Here is a 13,328-nt window from a genome sequence, read left to right on the forward strand (position 1 = left end):
TAGCTAAAGGAATTCACAGTCATATGTTCCACTAAAGCTGAGAAGTGCATTCATGTATATGTGTATGAGTACACCCTGCAAGTATGAATGTCGCATTGCTTGACCTACTCTTTCCCTCTGCCTGCACTACGCTTGTACCACAACATGATCAATGTCACCCTAATACCTACTCATATTCTTGAAGGTTTAAAAAAAAAAAAAGTGGCAACCCAGGCTTGTAATGTTTTAGCTGGCAAAAAGGCCAATCCATTCTGCTGTTCATGCACGTAAAATTAGCATTTTTTGCTCACTGCAAGGCACTGAGAAGGGGATTGGTGTAATGTAACTCAGGAAGCAGTCAAAAAGAGCTTTTCGGGTAGCTTCAGTATGTAGCGACATAAGTATTAAGCGGACCACGCACAATACCCCCACTGTATGTACAGCAGAAGCAAATTTAGTGACTGCGGAGAAATCTGTAATTACTGTGCACATGCACAAGGTGGGGCCTGTTTCCCGTGACCCAACACTGCAAGTATTCAGGACCACTGGCCGATTTTCTCAAGAAGTTACTGCACAAACGAATAGTCTTATACTCTTTTTCTTACAGAGGGTGAGAAAAAGTGGGTTCGGAAACCGAACTATTATTTCCAGCAATCCTTGCAGTAGCGTGGCTCAGAGTAAGGTCACCATTTCCAGGAGAGAGAGAGACAGCGAGGCTCCTCTTTTCTGGGCAGTTGCATGGGAGTAGGGCTCTCTGTGGCATGCTTTTTTTTTATTCAGGGAGTTCAGGGAGAAGGGGAAGAGAGCATCAAGCAAATTTGAAACCTTTCAAAGGAAATTATGAAAGCAGCAGCAACCTCGAAAAAAATGGATTAGCTACAGCAGGGGGAGGCTCTTTGCTGTCGCATGCTACGACTGTGGTGAGCGCATTTTTCTCCCTTTATTTCCAAATGTGACTTAGTGGAGTCTTCTGGTGATTCCAGGAGAACCTACTCGCAAGATGGTGACAGTACAATCGCCACCTTAATGAGCTCGCGTTGTGAGAAACAGTACAGGGACTCAGAGTTTCACTTTAGAATAGATTTGTGGCTCTAAACGAGGTAACCGAAGTTAGCGTTGACACATTGAACAATAATCTTAGTAGTATCAACAGAGTGCACAATGGAAGTCAGAAGTACAGTCACTAGACACGACACTGGCAAACTATATCAGGAGACGAAAACTCTCATTAAGACAGGACAAACTATGAAAGCCTCAAATACAACCGACAAAATAGAGCTTTCGAAGTTAATCAAAAGGCGTAAGGTAGCCGACATGAAAAGGTATAACATGGAGAGAATTTAGCAGGTTGTAAAAGCAGAAGAAGTCTAAAAGCTGCAAAGGCAAACTTGTGCATCGAGAAAAATCGGATGTATGCATTAAAGGACAAGGAAGGCAATGTTATAATTAATATGAATAGGATAATTGAGGCGGCAGAGGAGTTCTACGAAGAGCGGTACAGAAGCCAAAACAACCACTTTGATATCACAAAAAGCAATAATAGCCTAAAGGATCGAATTTGGCTTCCTACTAGTAACCAATATGGATAGGATAGTTGAGATAGTGGAGGAGTTCTACCAAGATGGGAACAGAAGCCGAAACAACCAGGACGATATAGCAAGAAGCAATAATAACCCAAAGCAATTTGACATCCTATCAGTAACGACAGCGGAAGTAAGGAAAGCCCTAGAGGGAATGCAGAGGTGCAAAGCCGCTGGTGAGCATAAGATAACAACAGACCTGCTAAAAGATGGCGAGACATTATGTTAGAAAAAGTGGCCACCTTATATGCGAAGTGTCTCTTGACGGAAAGGGTACCAGAATCTTGAAAGAAAGACAACATCCTTTTCGTTCATAAGAAAGAAGATGTCAAGGACTTCAAAAATTACAGGCCGATCAGCTTACTGTCTATTCTCTACAAACTCCAGTCAAACCTCATTATAATAGACACTAATATAAGAGACAAATTGGTATAAGAAATACCAGTGTGCCTACAATAAATACGGGTCGATAAGAAAATGAATACGAGATACCCTGCGTATAAGAGACATCTAATATACCGTAATTACTCGAATCTAACGCGCACTTTTTTTCCGGTTAAGCGAGTTCATAAATCGCATGCGCGTTAAAATCGGGTGCGAAAAAAAAAAATGAATACGGTCATTCTATTGCCATCGGCATTTCCAAAATGGCCGTCCCCTACATGCTTTGGCATGGCGCGTCGGCCATTTCTGCCTGTGTGTTTCCCTTGTGCGGCACTTCGTACGTGCGCTGAGGAGTTCGTCATCTTGTAGTTCATTAGCATCGACGGCATGGAAGGGCCGCGTGTTTGGAATTGCTGGCCCCGCATCGCACGAAAGAGGGAAAAGAAAGAGTTCGAGGAGGACGTCAGTGCCAGCGTCAAGATTGCTCGCGCACTATTGATTCCTCTCTGTAGGGGACGTGCACGCCTGTAGGTGACGTGCTGCGGACGCACGCATGCACCCGCGATAGAATGCGCGGAGTTTTTCTGGCTGTTCAATCGTAGGGAAGCACCCACAACCTGCCGCCACACTCTTTCTCTACTTTTCCCTTCTGCCTTTCTGCATCTCTCTTTCCCTCTCCCTGCAAGAGCTGAGCCGAACCGTGCTACCCGCAAGAGTTGTAGAAGAGTGACTTTTTTGTTTTGTTTTATTCAATCAACCACTACATCATACGCGCCACTGCTGACATGGTCGACGCTCATGTGCGAATTAAAGTTCGAAATTACCATCTAACGTTCAATCACATGCATCGCACTTCTGTCACACACCATACTAGTTCCAACTGCCCTTGCAGAAACGCGATTCCGACTATCATGGCAGACGCCCAGACGCTCGCGTCTGAATTAGACGCCAACACATCAAACGTGAAGCGTGTTTCGGTCAACGACGCCACTCCGAATGACATGGAAGCCTCGCGCACGTGCGAAATAGACGCCAGTTCGGCTGGCCCATCAGACGTGAAGTGCCTCCTCGTCGACCTCTGCACGAACAGATGCGCACGAGTGGCTCGCCAGCTACAGCAAAGCAACTAATAGGACGATCCACGTCGTATTAGTTGCATTGCTGCTGTCTGTGCTGAAGGTGTCATCGAGGCACTTCACGTTGACAGTCTGAACCTCTTCGCTCATCGAAACCATCACCGTGCTATTGCCATCTTATTGAAATTCCCTCGCTGGCCTCCTCGCCGCACGGTAGCGATATATCCAAGACAACGAAGGGGCGAGGGTGCTTCGGCACGATGGAACAGCCGTAAACACTTCTCTTTGTTTCCGTGACTCCGCGAAGACAGTGACTACCGGCGTGTCTTCGGGAGATCAGCGGCTGAGGGAAAATTCGCCCCATGTCTTTGCTTCAAATGACCACGAAGCGGGCAATCTTGGGGGATTTAACAATGCCCTCTGTGAGGCTTCCATGGCGTCTGAATAGGCAGCTCGAGCACCCAACTGAAGTCTTTTCTTCGCTACCTTATTGTGTAATCCAGACCCCGTCCCTCGTTACCACGGATTATGGCGGGGGCTGCGCCGCTTAGCCGGAGAGGGTCTAAGGCAGAGCGGGGAGTATGGCTGAAAATGAGCTGCAGATGTGCAAGTTTAGCCGGTGTCATGCGTCACCAGTACGTCACCTCCAGAGGCGAACCAATAGCGCGCGAGCAATCCTGAGGCTGGCACTAGCATCCTCCTCGCACTCTTTCTTTTCCCTCTTTCGTGCGATGCAGGGCCAGCAATTCCAAATACACAGAAGGGCTGACTCCAAAAACTCGACGAGTGCACCACGATGCCACTTTTAAAAAAAAAGTCATTGCGTGTGCCAAAACAGACAGAAATCGGGCCGCATCGCGGTCATTTGGAGTTCCCGAAAGGTGCGTGCGGGACTGGCGGAAACAAAAGCAGAAGATTGTTGACAGCAAAAATTCACGCAAAGGCTTCAATGGACTACAGCAGGGCCGGTTTCCGCAAATTGAAGAGCTGCTCGCCGAGTATGTGCTTGAGCAGCGAGCGGCAGAGCGGCCCGTGACGACAGAACTGCTCTAGGTGCGGGCTATGCAGTTAGCTTTAGAAAAAGGGCTAATGCGGAGCCAGTTCAAAGCGAGCAGGTGCTGGCTAACTAACTTTATGAAGAGAAAAGGCTTTTCCCTCCGAAAGCGAACGAGCATGGGCCAAAACTTGCCGGAGGAGTACGAAAAAAAGCTTCACAGTTTTCAGAGGTTCGTCCTAAACTGGCGGCACAACAACGGCTACCTGCTTGGGCAAATCGGGAATGCCGATCAGACGCCTCTTTACTTCGACATGCCTGGCACCACAACCGTCGAGAAGAAGGGGGCTAAGCAAGTTTGCATGCTGACATAGGGCCACGGTAAAACAAGAGTGACGGCAATGCTCCGTTGCACGTCAGATAGCCACAAGCTTCCCCCGTACCTCATATTTAAACGGAAGACGCTCCCGAAAGGAGTAGTTTTCCCGAGTAGTGTGATCGTGCGGGCCAACGAGAAAAATGGGTGCGCGTTGCAACCGATGTCTTAATCTTTTTTTTTTTTTTCAACGTGAAAACCGAGTGCGCGTTACAATCGAGGGCGCGGTAGAATCGAGTAAATACGGTAAGAGACAAGAATTGCTGTTCGGAGCATGCCCCTTATAAAAAAGTTTACCTGTATTCCGATTCCCAGAGAAGGCGAACACACGGAGGGGCAACAGAAAGATAGGAGGGCTGATGAGAATAAAAAGTTCACAGGTATAACGTGACAACAGAAAGCACAAAACCGGGTGGATTGGTGGATCATGAGAGAAGCCTGTGCCCTGCAGTGGGCCGAGTCAGGCTGATAATGATGGTCAGAAAAATAATAGCTAATGGAATTAAGGCTACATTAGAGTATAATCAACCAAAGGACCAAGCAGGATTTTGTACAGGCTACTCCACAATAGACCATATTCATACTATCAATCAGGTAATATAGAAATGCGTGGAATACAACCAACCCCTATACATAGCTTTCATAGATTATGGGAAGGTGTTTGACTCCGTCAAAACATCAGCAGTAATGCAGCACTACAGAATCAGGGCATCGACAAACCCTACATTAAAATACTGGAAGATATCTACAGCGGATCCACAGCCACCATCGTTCTCCATAAAGAAAGTGACAGAATCCCAATAAAGAAGGGTGTAAGGCAGGGAGACATGATATCTTCAATGCTATTCACCGCATGTTTACAGGAAGTTTTCAGGGCCATAGATTGGGAAGAGTCAGGGATAAGACTTAATAGAGAGTATCTTAGTAACTTGCAATTCGCTGTTGACATTGCCTTGATGAGTAACTTGGGGGACGAATTACGGCTCATAATTACTGAACTGGACACGGAAAGCAGAAGAGTAGGTCTGAAAATTAATATGCACTAAACTAAAGTAATGTGCAACCGTCTCGGCAGAGTAATGTGCAACAGTCTCGGCAGAAAACAGCACTTTGCGATAGGTGGAGAGATGCTGGAAGTTGTAAAAAAATATGTCTACTTAGGACAGCAAGTAACCGTGGAGCCGAACCACGAGAGTGAAATAACTAGAATAATAAAGATAAAGTGGATCACATTTGGCAAGCATATTTAAATCATGAATGGTAATCTGCCACTAACCCTCAAGAGTAAGGTATATAACAGCTGCGTCTGGCCGGTATTCACCTACGAAGCAGAAACATGGAGGTTTACAAGAAGGATTTAGCTTAAATTGAGGACGATGGAGCAAGCAAACGAATGGAAAATGATAGGTATAATCTTAAGAAACAAGAAGAGAGCAGAGTTAACAAAACAGGATTAAAGATATCATAGTTGAAATCAAAAAGAAGAAATAGACATGAGCTGTACACGTAGCACGTAGGCAGGATAACCACTAGTCAATAAAGGGACACTAAAGGCAACTATTAAGTTGAGGTTGATTGTTTAAATAGTGTTTCAGAAACCTCATAGTGTTACTTTTGTGCCAAAGATGGAAGTGCTTATTTTGAAATAAAATGACGTTTTAGTGGTTCGCATCGGACTAGCGCACTTCAAATTACCCGCCTCTTGCCGTGCATAATGTTGCCTGGCTTTACTGCTTGGCCCCCCGATACTAGTAGCAGAAGAACGAAAGTTGCGGGAGCCACAGCAGCAACAACGCGCATTGAATAAATTCCTGGCATAGCCTCCGAGATGACAGACATGCTTGGTTCAACTTGGCCCTGCTACATGGTACGACCTGCCCAATTTAACCTAGGCGAAAATTGAACTTTTGATTCACTCACGCCATTCCCCATAGTATCATGCGGCAGTTTTTTCCATGAATCAAACAGAAATGAACAAGCAGCATTTTTTATGTCCCTTGATGCACGAAAGGTTCTCTATTGGGTGCATCTAGTTCGTTTACTAGTGATTAATTGTAAATGGTATCTCTCACATGATCAGGATCATTTTACGAATGTCTTACATGTAGCACATGTCTTCTCATGTATTGACCCTGATTTCTGGGCAAGTAGGACACTGCTGTTGATAATATTGTCATTTTAGACGTCATACAATAAGCTTTCACTCTGACATAAATTTTTATTTCACTTTAGTGTCTCTTTTAGAGTAACTGACTGGATTCCCAGAGAAAGCAAATGCACGAAGGAGAGACAAAAAGTTAAGTGGGCCGATAAGATTAAAAAGTTAGCAGGTTAGCAGGTTAGCATCGCTGAGATAAAGAAGTTTGAAGGTAAAACACTAGACCAGGTTGATTGGGGGATCATGGAAAAGGCTTTTGCCCTGCAGTGGGCGTAGTCAGGCTGATGATGACGATGAACTGCCAAGTGGGTGTGTGGGTAAAGGTTTATGACAAAAAGTGCACTTTGCACAAATACTAAGAAAGAAAACTTTAGAGTCAGTTGCTACCACGCAAGAAAAAATCTGTATTCAGAAAAGAATGTTCTTATATGCATCCCGCACATGCACGTCACTATACCCACATTCATCATCTAAAAACAAGGTATATCAGCAATAGACCAATAAAAAAAATGACGTACATCTGAGAAGCACGTGTTAAACAACTCACGAACGAGAAAGGTATTTTGCTGATTTGTAATGTTTAAACCAAAAAAACCAATTAGGCATCTGGTATTAAGAAAGATGCCTGGCTGTTACACCTATTTCCTGCCTTTTCAATTTGAAAGGCTTTAATGATTTCCCCAGGTCATTCTCTGTTTGTGCAAGTAAATGATGACTGCGACACAAAGCTTTGGCTGGCATGTACAGCCGCGGCCACGTCTGTGTAGAGCACGCGAGCAGCCGGTTTTCGCTTTGTGTGATGAAAGCTTGGGGCAGTATCAGGCTCTGACATGGTCAGCTTGACAAATAGGCCACGCATGCTTCTGATGCACCACTTCAGAGCCCGAAACTGCCTCAAGGTTTCACCCTGCAGAGCAAAAACCGGCTGTCCGCGGGCTCTACACAGACCTGGCCACGGCTGTACACTCCTTGCAGTGCATGGCTAAGTGCAAGTACGGGGCCCCCTTAAGCAAGCTCTGATGTTTGCAAAAGTGCAAATTCAGGCAGTATTCCTTTCCACGTGGTAAAGGAACACGGGATCCTTTTTCGCACTGAACGAACCTTCTACCATGTCACATTCATCACTTTCTTTACTGCTTTTCTTTGCGGTCAACTTTTGCACCACTGGGAAAATCGGGGCCAATTTGTTTTCGGCTGAAAATACAACCCGCATCCCATAACATTACACAAATTTTTAAAAATTTATGTGAGATTTTATGCAGGTAAGAGACAACAGCTATCTGTTCTGCCTCCCCCTCACCTTAGCCATCCCTGTCTCTTGTGTTGCCTCTTGTATTTTTTACTTCTCGGCGATCCTCTCCACAAGCCAAAAAAAACAAATTCGTCTACATAGCCGGATCCCCTTAGGTGCTTTATCTACATGCTCTTATTCATCAAATGCACGCACGATTTTGTGAGGGCTGCTTTTATGTAGGAGTGCCATTTTTTGCTTTTTTCAAGTGTGCCAATGAATAGTTTAGCAAGCCCTTTTGCCAATCTGGGGTGATCCCTGTGTGGAAGAGAGAATACTTAATAATCATTTATTGAAACACTAAGCGAGCATGAGTGTTGTCATCATGAATTTGTACAAAGTGGAAACATGTCAATGAGATCTTCATCGATGTAATCTTAAAAAACGAATAAACTAGCTTTAATCTCTTTTTTTTACACCCTGCAAACGTGCTCACTAACAAGTACAGTGGAGCAGAGCAATCACATTGTTTTACTATTACAGCCCTGCACGCCACACAGACTCTCCATCTTAAAAAACGATCCTGCGCGTGTTTCCTTCGCCTGACCAATCCTCCTCATATGTGCACAGTAATGAAACTTTGCCCATGGGCAACTTTTATGTACTACTGAGCTCGTCGATTGGTCTTTTGCCCAATGAAACAGTGCTTTAGCGATGCAGTTTCGGCCATGCAGCCCGCATTTTCAATTTCCTGTGCTGCCCTTTGCCGTTTTCTAGAGCCCAAGACTACAGGAAGAAGTGGTATTGCCAGAACGAAAGCCTCTGAGATAGAGAGGCATCTTGCTACTTTAGCGCTAGGAAAGATGGGTGCTTCTCGAAGTGCGTTTTCTACTCGCGCTGCAACAACACCTGCTTACATTGGGGATGCCCTCCTCAGTCATTCGCTGACGTATCGCTGACGTTGTGTTACATTTCCAAAGTTGGCGGAAGCACGATGACAGGCTGTGCTTTTCTCCTCCTTATGGTAGGGAAGGGTGGCGAGGCCATGCGAAAATTCGAAACTCGCTGACACTGATGTTTTAACCCCTTAACTTCTTTATTATAATACACATTAGCAAAATTTTCGTGGCAGCACATTCACATAGCAAAAGTGTGCATATTTCCCTTCATATCAATTTTTTGGACTACGGGGTTGTTTAATAGCCCTTTAAGCAGCCTACCTGATGGCCTTGTTGCACATCAACTCAACTGCTTTGCCTTATTTGAAGTCTCAGAAGCAGCCTTACCATTGTGAATCAAAATAGTCAATGCTCTCAGTATACCCCAGAAATCCTTCAAGGTGGCACCAAAGCATGGCATAAGCACATTGGGTCAACCACACTGCTTTTAAATGGCCTCCACATGCCTGCAAGCACCTTTTTACCACAGACTCCATAGGCCTATGGAGACTGCAGAATACTATGACGCAGAGCTTTCAAGGTTTGTGTTGGGCCATATGTCATCATTGAATTGTGTTCAGATTGCTCTATTGCTGTACGAGAGATCAGTGAAACAATTTTTCTAATACACATGGCCAATTACAATGACTTCAAAGCACCACCACACAGGGCTATTATACAAGGATGCCTCAAGACTTCAGATGCTGACTACTTTTTGTAACATGTTATCATAACTGCGGCTATCAAATAGCAGAACCCTTAGTCTATGCTGTGTGATTATTGTGACAATGAATATGGGCCAGATTGGCAGAGTAGTGGTAAAGGTGGCATTTTCTAGAGGACAAAAGAATAAGCCCATATCAATTTTTCTTCATGTTGGCCCTTTCGTTATCATAAAAACACAGAAAGCTGCAGCGAACTGACCGAAAAACTTTTGCGTTCAATTTGTAGACATTTTTATTTGAAGGGTCCGTTTCTTTCACTATTTCAAAAAAAAAAAAAAGCATGATTCAAAGATAGCTTGACCTCATGGTAATACAATAAAAGCAGAAACACCAATTGCACCCCACAGAAAGGTACCAGTGGCCATTTAATGTAAAAAAACTCAACTAAGATGAGTACAAATTTGATTGGTTTTGTCTTTGTTGACAATAAGTGCATAGCTGTCACTTTGTAATCTCTGACGACTGTACTGGTCATTGGGAGTGAAAGCATATTTTATCTACTTTGAGCGGAACAAACAAGGACGAAGAAAAGAGCCCACCGGGACAAGCACAATGTAACTTTGTTGTGAGATTGCACAAAGTGGCGAAAATGTGAATCCATTCCAACTAAGCCGGCAAGAAGTTTTGACAGTCAAAAGGTTTATTTATATCCAAACATTCTATGAGAGCTCTGATGTATCAATGGTTTCACACTACGAATAAGGGCTGGTCTTGCTTATATGCACTGAGATATGAAAGGCATTAATTGATTGAAAGCGTTAAAAATGTTTGGTTGGTGCTGTATGCCAGGTGACATTTCTTCGCATGAATCTCAAAATCCAGTAGCTTTGACCAAGCACGGCCCTTGTGCCATTTAAAGAACCCCAAAAACCAGTCGGCTTACCTGCACATCAAGCAATGCTGACCAGATGAGGGCTCTGCACAGTGGTGGGATATCCAGCTTTGCCTCCCGGATGATCCGCTGCTGCTGATAAGGGTATGCCTCCAGGAGCCGATTGTAAAGAATGATTCGCTGAATCTACATTTTCAGCAGCGCCCTGTTAGCTCGGCTATATTAGCTATTTGGCTAGAAAAAAAAATAAAGTCACTTGCCTGGTATTCTACGTCTTTTTCACGGATGACTACAGGCAATGCAGCGGTGTCACTACTGAAGCTCGGACTAGCAGGCACATCCCCGCTTCTGAAAAAAATCATAAACCTCCATTTAGAAAAATCAGTTCTTTAGAAACCTGCAAGGTGGCAGAACCACCCATCAGTAGTACAAGAATGTTTCAGAAAGAAAGCTACTTAGTTGACGAGCAATCTGAGCTTGAGATTACTACCAGGGCACACAAAAAGAATGCACAGTTCTGACACGCCCAGTGCTAATATTTTTAAATTGGTTTCTTCAAGTTGTTAGGTTTGGCCTGGGGATTCGTCTCTCAATCCCTTTGGCGCCCAGACGCTGTCAAGTATTTGAGTGATTATCTAGACCAGGCGGCGGGCAGAGGCAAGTCCCGTCCTTCCAGTGCGAACCCTTTGGTCGTCCCTTCGAGCAGCAGCGTGACTGATGGCCTCGTCGACTCGTCGGGCGACAGGAGGGCTGGCGTGGCCGGCGCCGGAGTTGACAAAGGAGCGGCGCTCCCTTTTGATCCCCAGTCACCAAGCCGACCGGCCGACTGCCTATGCTCGTCAGGCATTGTACGTGCTAGCCGGAGGGCGAGACGTCGTGTCGCCAAGACGCCGCTAACCATTCGAGAGAGGCCAACAGAGACAGCACCTTCCTGGAGGAGACCAACGGCCACCGCAAATTACCCCGCTAATTGAGCGAACAAAATCGGCGGACCCTTTGAAGTATGCTGCCAGGATCATGGGAACTCTCGAGTGGCGGCACACACACGACGCGGAAGAGCCCTGCTGGCGCCAACCATTGTGCAGTGTTCACGTGGACCTTGCATGCTCGCCTCCCTCACCTGTGTGTGCGTGATTGGTGTTCGACTCTGAGAGGAGGAGCCCGACAGGGCATAAAACGACGCGGCAGAGTGCTGGACATCGGGCTCTGAACCTTGCTCTGAACTATGTAACGTTCAACCACCACGCTCGTGGTTTGTTAAACCACTATCCCTTCTGTTCTGTAAATATGTGTAAATAGAGTCATAAACCCATGTTCTGTTCTCGTATCCTCCAGCGTGCTACTTCCTCCTTCGTAAACCCTTACATCTGGTTGGCAGCGGTGAGATGGACCTCGCGACATGGTGCTGTGCTGTGGTGAGTGCTTGGTCTTTGCTTTGACTTTCCAGGCTTCAATTGTGTGAGTTTATTAGAAGCTGGATTGTGTGTGGATTAGGGAGATTACCTTTTGTGAGTTGTAGGGATCACCTAATTATGTGTGAGATGCAGGACCAAAGTACAACGGCAATCATGTCGTGGAAAGCAATGCTAAGAGATGAACTTTTGCTTGTGAGTAAGCATCTAGGCATTGAAGTAGAGGAAGGAATGGTTAGGACAGCTATTGTGAGGCTGATCTCGCAAAAAGCCAGTGAGGTGAAGACACTGCTAAAAGATGGTCTTTTGTACATTTGTGAAGACCTTGGTATTAAGATTAAGAAAGGAATGGGCAGGTCAGAAATTTTAGAGCTAATTTTGGAAAGCGCCAGTGAGGTGGATATTGGATACGCGTTAAAAGCTTTAAAAGGGTTGGAGGAACGGAAACGGGAGGAACGGAAACGAGAGGAACGCGAAAAAAAGGAACGGGAAAGAAAAGAAAAGGAAAGCAGGGATAGAAAAGAAAGAGAAGAAAGAGAAAGATTGGAACGACAGAAAGAGAGAGAGCAGTGGGAGGAAAGCCTGAAATTAAAACAGGAAGAGAGAAAAAGATCAATACAGTACCTTAGATTGGCTCAAGTAAATTCGAGGATCCATGCATTCGAAGTGGGCGAGGATTTAGAGAGTTATCTAACCTCTTACGAGAAAGTTTGCAGAGAACTAGAGCTCGACAAGGACTATTGGTCTCTCGCCTTATCGAGTGTCCTTCCGTGCAGCTTGATGGGTAGGTTACTATACCTTTCCGAGGAACAGTTCAATAGGTACGATGTAGCTAAGGCAGCTTTACTGCGGTGCTTCGGCATCAGAGTTGACAGAAAGCGAGTAGAGTACAAGCTCACGAACGCTCCCGTGAAGAACGCGCGACGTTGTGCTAGTAGTAAAACCAAGCCTGAGGGAGGTCCGCGTGTCTCTTATAGCACCAAAGTAGATAGTGAGCGAAAATGGGAGATAGAAAAACGGGAGCGAGGTGACGAGCGTGAGCGGGCACTCAGCCTAGGGATTGAACTGTCGGAAGAAAAAGTCGAGGCAAGGAGGCGGAAGATTCAGCCATCCGCAAGTGTAGCGCACGAGAAGTGTGAGGTGCAGCCCAGAGCTTTAGAGAAGGCTAGCACGTGTGAAGAGCGCAGCAGGTTCGAAGACGAACCAAATGTGAGAGCTGCGAAAGATGCTGAGCTGCGTAGAGAGGCCGACGAAGGCCAGAGCGAATGCGACGAGGTGCTGTGCCAGTTTAATATTAGCGAAACAGCTAGAATAGCTGTAGACAATCTGGCACAGACCTCAACTGTGTTTGTCGCAACGGTGGATCTTGCAAACAGTGTGGAAGTACGCAAGGACACCGAAGAAAGCTCAGAAGCAGCGAAAGTAGGTGGCGGGGATATCAGTGCAGTCGCAGACAGCTCTCAGCAATGCGAGCTAGAGTGTTTGCAGGAAAGCAGCTGCACTGTTCCTAAGAGCGTCAAGCTGTCCGCCGATCTAGAGTGTGAAATAGGTGGTTTTTTCGAAAATCATCTAGACGGAGCGGCGTCGACAGCTGACGAGTGTAGTGAGAGTGTTAGCCACCTTGAGCTGCGAGCAGTAGGCTC

The 13,328-nt window shown here is 45.6% G+C and overlaps 1 protein-coding gene across 4 annotated transcripts in view; it reads right to left on the reverse strand.

Annotated features, from left to right (window-relative positions):
- LOC119160826 (TBC domain-containing protein kinase-like protein) overlaps positions 1 to 13,328 on the reverse strand; it is a 146,235-nt gene that overhangs the window by 84,441 nt on the left and 48,466 nt on the right. For 3 of the 4 annotated variants that reach the window (XR_012887714.1, XM_075880744.1, XM_037413074.2), the window contains 2 exons: positions 10,534 to 10,621; positions 10,325 to 10,459 (listed from right to left, as the gene is read on the reverse strand). Coding sequence is in view for 3 of the 4 variants with exons in the window: in XM_075880744.1 (XP_075736859.1) it covers positions 10,325 to 10,459; positions 10,534 to 10,621 (223 nt within the window). In the remaining variant the exon portion in view is untranslated. The remainder of the gene's footprint in view (positions 1 to 10,324; positions 10,460 to 10,533; positions 10,622 to 13,328) is intronic. The other variant, XM_075880743.1, reaches the window with a different exon arrangement.

Source organism: Rhipicephalus microplus, chromosome X (assembly GCF_043290135.1).
Source record: "Rhipicephalus microplus isolate Deutch F79 chromosome X, USDA_Rmic, whole genome shotgun sequence".
NCBI classification, from domain to species: domain Eukaryota; kingdom Metazoa; phylum Arthropoda; class Arachnida; order Ixodida; family Ixodidae; genus Rhipicephalus; species Rhipicephalus microplus.